Consider the following 14,587-nt stretch of genomic DNA (forward strand, 5'->3'; position numbering starts at 1 on the left):
AACTGGAACCATGCGTAGAGTGTAAGGGTGATTAAAGTGTAGGTAAATGTAAGGATACAATTTATATACATTAAACAGGATGGTTTTAATGCAACTGATTACGAATATACACTGCACATAATAAGCTGCACATGTCATTTTATTGAATTTAGTTTAATGGAGTGCTGCATGTACACTACAAATTCTCATAAGGATGTTATATGATGTATCTTTGCACAGATGCTATCAAATCCTAACGATGGCTAGGTAAGATCTGGATCGTAAAAATTGTCCTGCAATCACCAGCTGCGTGGAACAGAAGAGAAAGTTATGAAGAGGGAGTGTGGCCATTAGCTCTAAAATGGCAAGCAGTCGCATAGAGTGCATCTTCTTCAGTGAGTTTCACCCAACCTTGGGTCCCAAAATAACTTACCAGGTGAGAAAATGCTATGACTGAGTTCTTGTTCTTTTTCTTTTGATAATGTTTAAGCAATGAAACTACTAAAGTGGCGTGTGAAAATATGTTGATATTTATCATAAACACATCTAGTGCCACTCAAAATTCATATTGAGTGCACTTTCATTTGTAAGACCAGAAACCTACACACTTTTACAAATATAAATAATACAAATATAAAAGACATAGTACTATATACAGAAGCTTAGGGCAAATAATGTTTACATTTTATATACATTTCTATAGAATGTTTTATTAAATTAGGTTCTTAATGTGCCTAAATGTGAATAATATGTAAATGTGAATCTTTTAAGCTGTAAATGGAGAAGAGTTAAACAAAAATTAAGTCAGTTAATGGTTCTGTCTGTAACACCAAGGGAAAAATGTCTTGTAATCTGGTGATGATGGATTTTATTTGCCTTTGGCCCTGTATTTATCCTGCCCATCCCTTACCAGTCCAAAAAGTGCACCCCAGTCTATAATAAATGAATGTTTATATTCCTAGCATTGGCTTGCAGATTTGTTCAGCTTTATTAGCTTGTACACATGGCTGTGCACTGCAGGGTTTGGGTGTTGATTTTTTAACTAATATAAAATGGTTTATAAATCTGTTCATTATGATCAGTTTTTTGTTGGTTACATCTACAACTCTTAATTGTGCTTAAACCAAAGGTGAGGAAACAGTGACTTAATTACTGCTGCAGGTAAAATTATGTATTATTTAGTATTATTTGTTAAGGATGCTTTAACAATGAAATTAGTTAATGATTTGTATTTTGTAAGTCCGCGTACATGTAATATTATTATTATTTTTATTAGGTACGTTCACTGATAATGTGTAAAGGAACCTACTATTGTAGTCATGTCTGGGTGTCTGTCTGTTTTTCCACATGAAACAACTCCGCTCCTAGTGAAGAGATTTTGTTAAAATGCGGTACACTGTTTCTTCAAGGAAATTGGTTTAGAACATTCCATTTTCATTGAGCTACAGTATCTCAAATAGAGAACACTGTGTATGCATTTATGAAATGTCAGAAACTCCCAATGAAAAGCATTTTCAAACTCTCCAGTATTAAAACAGAGACATTCTGTGTAACTTCATTTATGGGTTAGTTTACTGTTTCGAAATTTTTCTTGACAGTGAGATTACTTCAGTGTGTATATTTTGTAGATTTTTGTGTTTTACTCATCCAACATTCACTTCTCACTGTAAAAACAGAAAAATGGCAGTTGAGTCAGTCATGCTGTGGCTGCTTATGCTCGTGTGAACCCCTGTCTTAGCAGCTCACTGCTCTTCTTCCTTCAAAGTGTAATGGGTCAGTTGTGTGATGTTTATGATAATTAAACTAAAAAATGTAAGCAACTTAATATGGAAAGAAGTGAGTTAAAGAGAAAAGAAACTCAATAACCTTGACTCGGTGACATGCATACAGTGAATAAGTGAGCACAGGATTTCTGACATGCTGGAAAAACAGCCTCATGCCTGTATGCTATGCAGATGATGATGATAATTCAGTGTTTCCCTGACACTGTAATTTAACAGCAGACACTACATTGACCTGCTGTCCATCGTGAGCCATTGCGACCAACAATTTTTCCTTGAGACTTCGCAGAGATTTTAAATCTCTTATCAGGTAGTTTTTTCAAAAATGTTACATTTAATAAATTTGAACTTGTAATTAACCACAGAGCCCTCACAACTTACAACAGTAAAATGAACCCTGTTGTCTGTGAACGCTGTTTCAGCCCTCTCATATCTATTGTAAAGGGGCAACTAAAAAAAAAAAAATTATGTACCCTATAATTACATTGTATTATTACTGTTAATTCTGAGTATGACTCAGTGCTTATAAAATACTTATTAAAAGAGTGATATCTAACTCTTTGAAGTTACTAGAAAATTTTAAAAATGCTGCAACTTTCAAAACCGCTGCCTACTGTCTCATAACACTCCTGAATGTTATACCATACGTACATTTTCTTATTTTTCTAATACATTGTGATTTCCACATCTAAGGAACTCTAAACTCCCAAATCCACAAACACCCTGGTTTAATGATATTAACACAAGGAACACATTTTCATAAATAGCTAACAACAACACAGAAAAACCGTACTGGTACATAACCTAAGAGTCCAGAGTAGCTGGCTGTCTTTTTCTCTTATGCTTTTGTAATTCCAGAACTGATGATGTTGTCATTCAGGTACCTGAAGAGTACATCTCCCGTGAACTCTTTGACACCGTCCAAGTCTACATCATTACGAAGCCTGAGCTTCAGAACAAGCTGATTACAGTGTAAGCAACACTGATATTCAATATGCATTTGATATGTGATGTGGTGTTTTTCATAAGCAGTAGGAAACTGTTTCATGATGATGCTAAAAAGGGGAAAGTGGAGGAGCTTTTATCTGTTAATGGAAGCAATGAGATGGTCACTCCAGCATTTTGTGTTTGTATAGAACTGCCATGGACAAGAAACTCATTGGATGCCCCGTCTGCATTGAGCACAAGAAGTACAGCCGCAATGCTCTGCTTTTCAACTTGGGCTTTGTGTGTGATGCACAAGCCAAAACCTGCACCCTGGAACCCATTGTCAAGAAACTATCCAGATACTTGACTACACTTGAGGTATATGTTCTTTAATTTTTTTTTCTGCTTTTATTCTGCATGTACTAGTTTAAAAAAGTGGGAAATACCCTAATTTCCTTTAATGTTTGTGGAGAGGTTGTCCCATCCCAGTGGCATATTTATTTGAAAAATAAAATATATACATTATTTGCAGTAATTTCCCTTGTAGGCTACACATGCTAATTTTATATAAATCTATTTGTGCCCACTTCACATGGGGTATGTATTTTATGATAACTGTATATCACCATAAGGACAGTTGAAAATGCATTGTCTTGCATTTTAAGTCCCACTAGAGCTGACATTTTTCTTTCTGATTTTTAACTGTTTACTACTTATTCCCTGTATATGTTGTTTTAAAAAGTTGCTCACACATTCAGTTCTGATTATATTGGCAGTTCAGTTGCCATTAATTCTTCTGGCAAGTGAATGAATAAATGAACCACTGATTTCACCATTGTTCCATTTATACAGAAAGGAGAGTTAGACTTTCTCTAAATATGGGTACATGGATAGAGTTCTGTCTGGTCCCTTTCAACTTACGTTTGTCAATGAAACTGGTTTTCAGTGTTTTATATCATTTGTTTTCCAATATACAGTAGTTGTAATTCCTTTAACTTAAAGATCTGTGCGAATCTGCAGAAATCTTTACTGCATAAAGATTTCTGCAGATTCACACAGATCTTTAAGTAAAAGGATCTTAGGATCTTTACTGCATTCAGTGGGAAACCGATGTTTTATATTATTTGAAATTGGAAAAAATCAAATTCTCAGTTAGAGGATCTGTACAGAATTTTTTCAAAACCTGGCAGGATCTAATCAATAATATTTTAGAATAAGAAGAAATAATTATTTCCACATTTCTTTCCCTTCTCCATTTTTGTATTTACCTATATATATATATTCCTTTCTTTTGTTTATTTTTGCCCTACTAAAAAGCCCTAAGCAATTCTCCTTTGGCCATGCTCTCCTTCTCAAGGGTGGGGTTTGATTTGTCTTCAATTCTTTTTTGTATAAATTGATCTATTTGTATGGAATGATTACAATAAAATTAATTTAAAAAAATCTTTACTGCATATAGAATTAAATTAATCTTCAAAGACCAATGACATTTGGTCAATAAATGGAAGGCTTTAATTTTAATAGCATTATCCTTTAAATGTAAAACTGTTGTGGTTTATTTTCTAGCTGGAGAGTGGATTCATTTCCAATGAAGATAGCAAAGCTAAACTGGTTCCCATCATGTCCATTCTTTTAGAGGAGCTAAATGCTAAGGGAGAGTGCACACTGCCTATTGGTAACAGTTCTTTATCTCACAAAGAATAAACGTAGCTTACTTAGTAGTTAGAGCATAGTGTTAACTGGATGTTTTTAATCTTACTAAATCACAGACTGCTCCTTGGTGTCTTTCAGACGAGTCTAATACAATCCATTTGAAGCTGATTGAGCAGCGAAGGGATCCCCATATTGTCCAGGAGTATGATGTGCCTGTATTCACTGAAGACAAAGAGGAATTTGTCAAGTTTCAGTGGGACCTCACCACACAGCAGGTATAAGTGTTATAATACTCCTAGATTTTGAGATGTTTTAGCAGTATATGTTAAACTGGATTTCTAGGACAAAACTGTGAGATCGTCTTTAATGGTAAATAATATTGTTATTTCTGTTGGTCTTTTAATTTTCAGTAAATGTAGGTCATATTCTTCTTCCCAATAATCTGCATTACTGTAGATCCTTCCATACATTGACGGATTCAGGCATATTCAGAAGATTTCAGCAGAAGCAGACGTAGAACTGAACTTGGTACGGATAGCTGTGCAAAATCTGCTGTAAGTTCTATGGAAGTGGGAAATAAAGGCAGAAGGATGTTTATGATGGCAAAATGGTTCTGAGCAGAGGATAGGGATAAAGATTACTTTGAGCATGATCTACCAGAATTAAACCATTGTTTCAGTGCAGGTTAGGTTAATTGGCAATTTTAGATTTGCTGTGTGTGAATGTGAGGGGGTTTACTTGTCAGTACTGTTAGTAGTGGACCACCACCCCATTTTCTTAAATATGTCTTAATATGTTATGTTATTGATTTGTTGAGGTAATATTTAACTGGAAAATTTATGAGAATAATATGCAACTATGGAGGGTATGTATCTTTGGAATGTTAATACTTCTAGTAAATATCTCCTGAAATTAAGATATTTTAAAAGTGCTAGCTGGCGTTAATATCTGCTGTTATGTTAAGTCTTTGGTTCCACAAAATGTTTCTTTTCAAATGCTGTAATTTCTGGAATGTGGAGTAGGGTATGATACACAATTCCATAATGGTGCTGCAATCCGTGCAATGTAAGATACCATCCTCATTCATGTATTTGTATGTTTTTTTTTCTTTAAATATTCCCAGATACTATGGGGTTGTGACTCTAGTGTCAATATTTCAGGTAAGCAGTTGTGTTTAAAGAAATATATCAATATGATGCCATGTTCACTTTCTCTTCTATGTAGATTGTCCTGTTGTCTGTCAGCAGATTCTTATGTGATGAAATAACAAAATGGATTAAAGTGTTAAATAATGAAAACCTATGTTAACATTTTTACTGTTCATCATATATCACATGGATATGTTAAATGACTGTCAGCTTTTTGTAGGAGTACGGTTTTTACCTGACTTCTGGGCGCCATGCAGGCAGCACTCTTTTGCAAAGCTCATTTCCTCTTTATTTTTCTTTGTTTTTGAACCTATTATATTAGTTAACTAGTTTAAATTACTTTTACGATTAGATTTGATCTGGCTTGTAATTGATTTTAGGTACTAGAAAATCGTATAAATTGATTTTTAGATTTACCAGTGATCTACTGCTGTTGTCGCAAGCCTGAGCACTAGCTTGTTTACCCTGCCTGTCGGACAAACTGCAAACTCCGGAGTAGTTACAGGGAGTGCTGGCAGAATCAGGAGACTGCCTTATGTCTGCAACAATTAGAAATGCAAGAGACTGAGAAAATAAAAGTGGGATGTATTAAATACTCCCATAATAAGCTGCTAGCACTGCTATCTCAAGTGTCTAAGTAGCTCCGTTTCAACCTGCCGCTAGAGTTTTTTGTCTGAAGACGCAGATGGCAAAGAGCTGGAGTAAGAATAAAAGCAAGGAGGAAACGATTCAGAAGTATTGCTCTTAATGTAGATGAGCTGTCTGTCGTAATCAGGTGATGGTCGGTTCAAGTTCTGAGGCATTTCGTGCATTACAAACCTTATATACCTGACACTATTTTAATGCTGGACAGATTTCTTCTTTTACTAATAGACAGAGACCCAGTGTGGTGTGGAAAAAAGGCAGGAGGAGTTCTGGTTATATATGTGAATGAGGAATGGTGTGAAAAGGAGCATATTACAGTTCAAACAAAAACTTATAATACAAATATTGAAATTCTGGCTGTTGACATTCATCAATGTTATTTACCTCCGAAGATAAATTAAATTATCCGTTTAATGTTTATATTTCTCCCTCTGCAAATGGGGACTCAGCAGCAGAAATTAATCACTGTGTTACCAACCAACATTCTTAATGATGAATCATTCTGTCCCTAAAGTTATAATATGTGGTGACTTCATTCATGTGGCTTTGGTAGGGATAATGGCAAACGTCTAACAGTATATGTTATGTTCCACTCGAGGAAAGAACAAACAGGCTTTGCTCTGTAAACCTGTGTACCTTTGGGCAAATCTGACCACAACCTGATCCACCTTATTAGAAGGCCACGTGTTACCACCAGAATATCGAGAAAGTGAAGCCTGGAGGTTGAAGTTGTTCTAAATGACTGCTTCCAAACAACACACTGGGCAGAGATGTGAGAAGTACATAGGAATGATATCGAGGGATTTGGTTCCTGCATCACAGACTGTATTAACTTTGGTGTCAAAACTGTTGTACCTTCAAAAAGTGTGCAGCTTTGCAAACAATAAGCCCTGGATCACTAATGAGCTAAAAAGTCTTCTGAAGAGGACTACCATCATTGTCACCTCAGAAATACAATAATACAATGTAATCTTTTCTTGCACTATGCTCCTCAGCAAGTGCAGGCAACTTCCAAGTCAAAATGCAAGAACAGATTACACCAATCACTAAATACAGAACTAGCACATATATAGATTTGTTCAAGTACACAGAAAGCAAAGCAGAAACTGACTAACCAAAATGGAAACCAATAATAACTGTCTAATTAATTGCGGAGTTAAGGCCATTTGACAACGGAGGATGTAAAACATTCCATATCATGAATCCCTTTGACAGCCTGGTCCTGGACTGTATAAGTCCTCTTGTGAAAGACCACCTGGACCCACTGCTGTTTGCCTATTGGATAAAGATAGTAATGGAAGAAGCAATTACCTTTCTGCTCTACAAGGCTTATTCCTAGCTGGACAAAGTTGGCAACACTGTGAGGAATAAACTCAGGGATATGTAGGTGGATTATGGTGTCCTGGATAATGGACTATCTGTCAGGCAGACTTCAGTTTGTGATGTTCATGGACTGGATGAGAGCAACACTGGTGCAGCACGAGGAACGATTCTGACTTCTTTTATCTCCACGCTGTACCCCTCAGACTATAAATAAAATACAAGTTCATGTCCCTTGCCAAAATTCTGACGTGGTTCTGCACTAATGGGGTGTATTGATCAGGGGGGTAAGACAGAGGAGAGGAGTCAGGTGGAGAAGTTTGTTTCTTGGTGCACATTAAATCGTTTGCAGTTTAACATCTACAAAACCGAGGAATTGGTTATTGACTTTTGCCACACCAAAAAGCCTTTATGCCTTTTCATCATTTGGGGGTGGATGTGAAGGTGGTGGATTGCTACAGGTACTTGGGGGTCCACATCCGTGACAGGTTGTACTGGTCTCATAACATAGAGAAACTATTATTTTCCCCCCATAGGAGAATGTGGTCCTTTAATGTGGGTAGTGAAATCCTTTACATGTTCTATGAAGTTGTCATGGCCAACGTGATCGTCTGTGCTGTGGTGGGCTGGGCCAGTAACATCAATTCAAAGGAGGCCCACTGAATCACCAAGCTGATTAGGGGGGCAGGGTCAGTTATGGGATGCACTGTTGACTCGCTGGAGGTAGAAGACACTGAAAACAAAACTGAGTGTCATTATGAACAACACTGCAAATCCTCCTTCTGGCACACTAGCATTGTGTACTGTTAGCCAATTCATTATTCAGCATACGTTTATCAAGAAAACGCTACTGGGGCTCCTTTATACCAACAGCAATATGCCTTCATAATGCCTCACTGTGTCTGAGACTGCTTTTTTATCTTTGACCAACTCAGAAATTTTTCTTTTTACTAATGTTGGTGTGTTTTTTGAGGAAGTGTTGTTATGTTGATATTTTTAGTTATTTATTGATTGATTGATTGACCGAGCTTCTGTAAAAAGGTAAATTTACCCTTTGGAAAAAAAAAGTTGGTCTATTAATGTCTTAAGTGTGTGGGGTTTTTTTATAACTTCAACAAAAATCTAAATGAAGATTGATATCCCATTGTGTCAATTTGTTTATTGGACCACCAGAAATGTGTGTAATATAATTACAAAAATGTTTTCATGCTTTATGATGGATTTTCTTAACCACAGTTTTGCATTCTGTTTCATAGTATTCCAATGTCTACTGTCCTATGCCAAAAGTTCATAACCTGATGGGTGACAAAACATTGCAGGAAGAGTGTCTAGCATATGTCACAAAGACAGGTAAGATTCTTCTCCCCATTTGGCTCAGACGGTTCACTTGCTCTGTTTCTACTCTATTTGAAATATCCATCAGTGACTGCTGAATCACATTTTATTTATTCTAGATATAAATGGGCATGTCTGTGGGGATATGTTGTTTTACACTTCGTTGATTGATATAAACATTTAACCACTTGGAAGTTTACTTAAATGTGGTCCTAAATTGAGAACAATTAACACTGTTTGTGCGGTTCAGATAAAATTAAGGTTGTAACTGATAAATTAACAAGATGAAGTGACAAACCCAATCTGTTATATACTTTAAACAACACTTGTGTTAATGTCACATTATTGTCATATAAGAGCAGAAGCCTTTTCAGTTAACTGCCATTTGTCCAGAACACCATTTCACAGATTCCCATAGTTGGTAGAGTAAGCCTTATGGAGGTTTCACTAGAATGTAGTTATCATAATTGCTGTATCTTTAATATTTTAACTTTGAATTTCTGTGTAAGCAGGTCAAAAGCGTGCTAGTCTACGGGATGTATTCCAGCTCTACTGTGGACTAAGCCCTGGCACAACTGTCAGAGACCTCTGCTGCAGATACTCTCAGCAGCTGCAAAGAGTGGATGAAAGGTCAGTTGTTGGATTGTCTGGCATTAGGTGCCGTGTCCACCTGTTGGTATTTAAACTTCAAGGCTGCATGCAGTTCTCCTAGAAAACAGCATTGTACGCGGCTTATGAAGGAAGAGTAGTACATCATTAGTAATCTCTTCTCTCCGATATGAATAACCCCTTTACTAAGTTTGCTTTGAAACCACCTAAGAGTTTATTTAAGAGCATATGAGATACATGAAGTTGACCTTAGATGGATTTCTTTTGAAATGGTTCCAGTGTTTTGATGTGGCACTTTCTGTTAATTAGATTCTCAAACCTCTATTTAATTGAACCTAGTTTATTCTCCAACAAATGAAACGTCTACAAAAAAATAAAGCTTACCCACTGTTTAACAGATCACTGTTGGTTAGGTGATTACAATATTGCTATTTTAACACCTTAGGCTTGTGTTCAGGTTTATCACATTCTTAGCCTTAACCTGACTCAGTGGTGTAGCTAAGGGCGGTCTGCCCCGGGTGGCATTATTGGCCAAAAGGCTCAGTACAGTTCGTGTGTAAGGAGCAGGGTTTGGAATAATATCACTGATGAATGAAAAAAGTAAAAGCTTCTGATTTTTATCCACAAATGCTTCAAAAATAATTTTCAGACTGCCCTTCTGTTATGGCATCAGTCAGAGCAGTTGAAATTTATGAGGCAATAACAAAAATAAAACGATAATAATTTCTAGGAAGATAAACAACTAATTTACAATTTATAATGTTGTTTCGTTATCAATCCGAATGCGTTCTTGCTCTGCACAGAACACATCCCCACATTTCACTTGTACACTAAACTGGTTCTGGTTTTCGCAGCGTAATTATATCTCTTTATTATAATAAAAAAATCTTAGGAAGAGAGACGAGACGTGATTTTCTCAGAGAGACACTTTCACGTCCTACAAGATGAGACTTTGTGCCAAGAGATTTAACCATGCCCGAGGCCGAAGATAAAAGACAAAGAGTAGATGACAAAGTAGAACGTCGTAAAGAATTTTAAAAAGTTGTCGTGATACATATGCAGAACGGGTTAGAGATAATGGAAGTACGAAAATTTGAAAGTCTCAAATAAAATGATAGTAAAGATCGCATTTGCGCAAACAAACAGAAATTATTACTCAGTGAAATAATGGAACAGCGAAAAAAGATCGAATAAATGTTCGGATTTAAACTTTAAGTCGGAGACTTGTAGATCATCTAATTCGTGTTGCCATCAGGGAAAAGTAGTGTTTCTTCCCAATGAAGAGGTGTGTCCACGAGAATTAAAAGATTTGTTGTTTGGTGAAAGTGAAATCCACAAACACGAGCGGTAGAGATGCGAAATGGCTGGCGTGCAGCGCAGGCAGGAGGGGTTGGCAAGTGAAGCGAGCAGGGGGCTAAGCCCCCTAGTTAAACTAATAATTAGAACACGGCTTATCAGTGTGTCTATACTATATTCTTGTCTAGTTGATGCTTATTAATAATTATATGTGAAAAATTATTGCTGTTTCTCTATATATGAATAAATCTATGCAAAAGTTATCGTAATTTTTCTCTATACGTCATTTTAATTTTCTATTTAAATAGGTTAACATATGCAAATTGAAGCCCCGCCCCAAGCGGCACAAACTCGCGCTACGCCACTGACCTGACTACACCCACAGGTGGTGTTCCTCTGTTGCTCAGGAGTAGCTCACCGACTTGTCTCTTACTTTCTCCAGAATTTAATCAAGAAGGTTTGTAACAACAAAGTGTCTTACTCTGTTTTGATTAGGAAGCTGATTCAGTTTGGACTGATGAAGGGGCTGATCCGCCGGTTACAGAAGTACCCAATCAAGGTGGTCCATGATGAGAGGAGCCGCCCACCGCGACTTTATACTGGTTGTCATAGCTATGATGAGATCTGCTGTAAGACGGGTAATCTTTCAGTTTTGCAGTTAAGCCATGCACAGATAAAAAAAATGACTGTTAACTTGGTTCTAATTTTAATAGTATCTTGTTTTCTCTGAGATACACTATATAAAATAGTTGGAAACCAGTTAAGAAATAATTCACCAAAAGTCTTCATTGTCTTGTTTCCTCAGGAATGAGCTACCGAGAGTTGGATGAACGATTGGAAAATGATCCCAATATCATTGTGTGCTGGAAATGAGAAATGCATACAAAAGTGTGAAAATGTTGCAAAAATCCTGGTTCTCATTTCCCTGATAACAACAGACAACAAGATGATGGTAAAATCTCATTAATACGGACCGTTCTAAGAATCTTTGGAAACAACATATAGTGAGTGTACGGGGTTTGCTGCACAGCAACTTTAATGGACTCGGGCAGAGAGGCAGTGGGTGTTTCACATTTAGCTCCTTTTGACAATTTGACAATAACAAATTCAGTTGGACGATGACACTGTATTTTTAGTGCACATGGAGCTAAATGCTAAGTAAAAATAGTAGATGCAAAAGTATCTTCTTAAAACAGATTCAGAAAATTAATGCATCATGTAAAAGGTTGCAAGTTGCTTATCCTTTCAACATATGGGCAAGGAATGAAGCAGCCGTGGATGGGATAATGGTGTTCCATTGCAGTGCACAAGTACACCCCCGTACAGTGATAATGGGGCAGTTTAGTCACCACTTACCTTAAATGCATGCCTTTTGAAGAAATCAGAATGTCAAAAGTGAACTGGTGTATATACATAGGGGAAATGTGCAGATACCCCAAAAGCTCTGACCCAGGGTGTGGAAATCAAGCCCAGTTTCCAGGAGATGTGAAGCAGCAATGTTATTCACTGAGTCTGGCGTTTATAGCAAGTTGGAGGCACTTCATTCAGTGAACAGTCTTTACAGATCATTTCTGTTTTACAGAAAAGTAAAATTTCAGCAATAACTACGTGTGCAAATAAATATTCAAACTGAGTGTTGATGACACCATCTGCAATATGTTCTATTTTTCCTACTACAGTTTCTCAGTCCTTCACTTGCTGTCCATCTTCTTTTCCTGGTGAGGTCAAAGTGGTTATCCAGCAGAGTAGACCATCCAGCCCCTGGCAGCTCCTTTCAGATCCACCTGAAGAATTGTCATGTCTGCTGTGAGATGCATGTACTGTGATATTGAGGTGGCTGGAGTGTCTTATGTACTGCCATTGGGAGATTTCGATTACTGATATGTTACCTTTGGAAACCTGACCAAATGGCCGGATCCAGACAATCAGCAATCAAAAAAATCTGACAGCCATAATAGTTCTAATAAAAAATAAAAAAAAAATCACACATTGGCCAGAACAGGGATGTCAGGGCCAGGCTTGGGGCTAGCGGTCACTGCGTGGGACTCATTATGAAGAAGCAACATGGTGTTGCAGTCTGGACCGCCAAAACGACAGACAGCAAGTAGTGAGGTTCAGGCTACAAGATGACAGACATCTGTAGAAAGCTATTGGGTTGATGACCTAAAGGCAGATAACATGTAGAGGTCAGCTTGTTTTCTTTTATGTGATTTGAGCAGAGTTGGAAGTGCTTGACTTGTTTGTACCATTAAATGATAAATGGAAAAAGTAACTGACACTCTGTTATTATACTGTTATTTGTTTCAACATTCATTTTATTTTCATTAAAGTCCAAACTGAACCCCAACATCCACTTCTGTATTTGATATTCTTACAATAATCTCATTTTATTTTTCCTTATTGTGATGTATGACTATGTTGATTTACAATCTACAGTAATATTAACTGTGCAGTTAATTAAAATTACTTTATATTGATTACTGTAAATGTATAATAGAAAGATTTGTTGGTCAATTTTCCACGTATTATGCTTCTAAAATAACACAATTACTGTTTCTTTTCAAGGCTAACCATCAAACCAGATTAAATTGTACTCCAGTGCACTGTTGCATGATGTTTTGAAACAAAAATCTGGAAGTACACTTTTTCACACAAACGGGTTGTGGGTATCTGGAACAAAGAATCGTGTTTCTCCCCTTTGGCCAACCAAGTTTAAAGACCTATACATCTGTTTTCTAAGAATACTTAGCCATGCTGCTTACACAACATACACCTGTTAGGCAGGTAGCTGTGACATTCACGCTGTTTACAGCTCAATATTTAGCAAAGGCTCTGTGTCTACCCCTGTCTGGCACCGTCCTGCTACGTCTGTTCACAAGACTTCATCTGTGTTGACACTGAAAACATGGGTGTTCTCTGGCTTTTTACTTTCTCGTATACGAAGTATAGGGAAAGTATTGCAATTGTTCAAAAAATCCGACCTCGACATTTTGATGAATCTCGACGTTTTAGACCTGACTGAGTCCGAAAATACCATGTTTGGAATTATGGTGTGTGTGTATGTAAACACGATAACTTGAGTACGCTTTCATTTGGTCAACCAAATTTTGCATACAAGCATTAGGTCTTCTTCATCTTCTTCTTTCGGCTGCTCCTGTTAGGGTTGTAACAGCGGATCATCTACGTTGTCCGCATATTCATTTGCCAACATTTTACACTGGGTGCCCTTCCTGATCCAAATCATTGACGCTGTAGTCAGGCATCTGCTTCGACAAGTTGACTTGTCAATGTACGGCTTTAACTGATTCAATACAAAGTGGGTTTTTTTTTTGCAAACATATAATCACAAGTTAGTGCCAAGTGATGTATTCTGCCCTTTAACAATTCAAACAATCTAAGCTCTCTCATTCATACGATTTTCAAGGAATGGACACACCATGGATAATGTTTCAAATTTATTTACAGGAAACTGAGCTTGTATGCATTGAATGTAACCACCAACATATGCATTGAAATCGTCAGTACGAGTACCAGACTATACTTGACCATTTTCATCATGAGTTTCTATTTTATTGGCAGATCCTCATTTACAAAACATTTTGTATTGTATTTTTAATAACTGACTAGGGGAAAATCAACAATATAGACTATTACAAGAATAATGAGGTCGAATGCAGTTATTCACGTGTTATTGAATCTATAATTTACTTCTTTTTGTTATACAAAATAATATATATACTGTATACACACACACACATACTGTACATACATACTAGCTGCCTCAGTAGTTGCCTCAGTCGCCACACGCGACTTTCAGTGGCTCTAATCCTGTTTGCTTAAATAATTTGCCCATTTATGCGGAGGTTAGTTGCTAGACGCTCCTAGTGGAATACC

The 14,587-nt window shown here is 36.9% G+C and overlaps 1 protein-coding gene across 2 annotated transcripts; it reads left to right on the plus strand.

Moving 5' to 3' along the window:
- Positions 1 to 219: 219 nt before the first annotated feature.
- Positions 220 to 12,256, plus strand: nprl2 (NPR2 like, GATOR1 complex subunit). Of its 2 annotated transcripts, XM_028824032.2 has the most exons (11): positions 220 to 415; positions 2,641 to 2,732; positions 2,897 to 3,065; positions 4,254 to 4,362; positions 4,479 to 4,615; positions 4,797 to 4,894; positions 5,464 to 5,500; positions 8,710 to 8,803; positions 9,301 to 9,418; positions 11,189 to 11,331; positions 11,499 to 12,256. In XM_028824032.2, the coding sequence occupies exons 1-11, from the start codon at positions 341 to 343 to the stop codon at positions 11,564 to 11,566; spliced, it is 1,140 nt and encodes a 379-aa protein (XP_028679865.1). In that variant the 5' UTR covers positions 220 to 340; the 3' UTR covers positions 11,567 to 12,256. The 2 variants fall into 2 exon arrangements, with proteins under 2 accessions (XP_028679865.1, XP_028679867.1); XM_028824034.2 differs by lacking the exon at positions 2,641 to 2,732 and having other exon boundaries at positions 221 to 415.
- Positions 12,257 to 14,587: the final 2,331 nt, after the last annotated feature.

Source organism: Erpetoichthys calabaricus, chromosome 18 (assembly GCF_900747795.2).
Source record: "Erpetoichthys calabaricus chromosome 18, fErpCal1.3, whole genome shotgun sequence".
Lineage (NCBI taxonomy): Eukaryota > Metazoa > Chordata > Cladistia > Polypteriformes > Polypteridae > Erpetoichthys > Erpetoichthys calabaricus.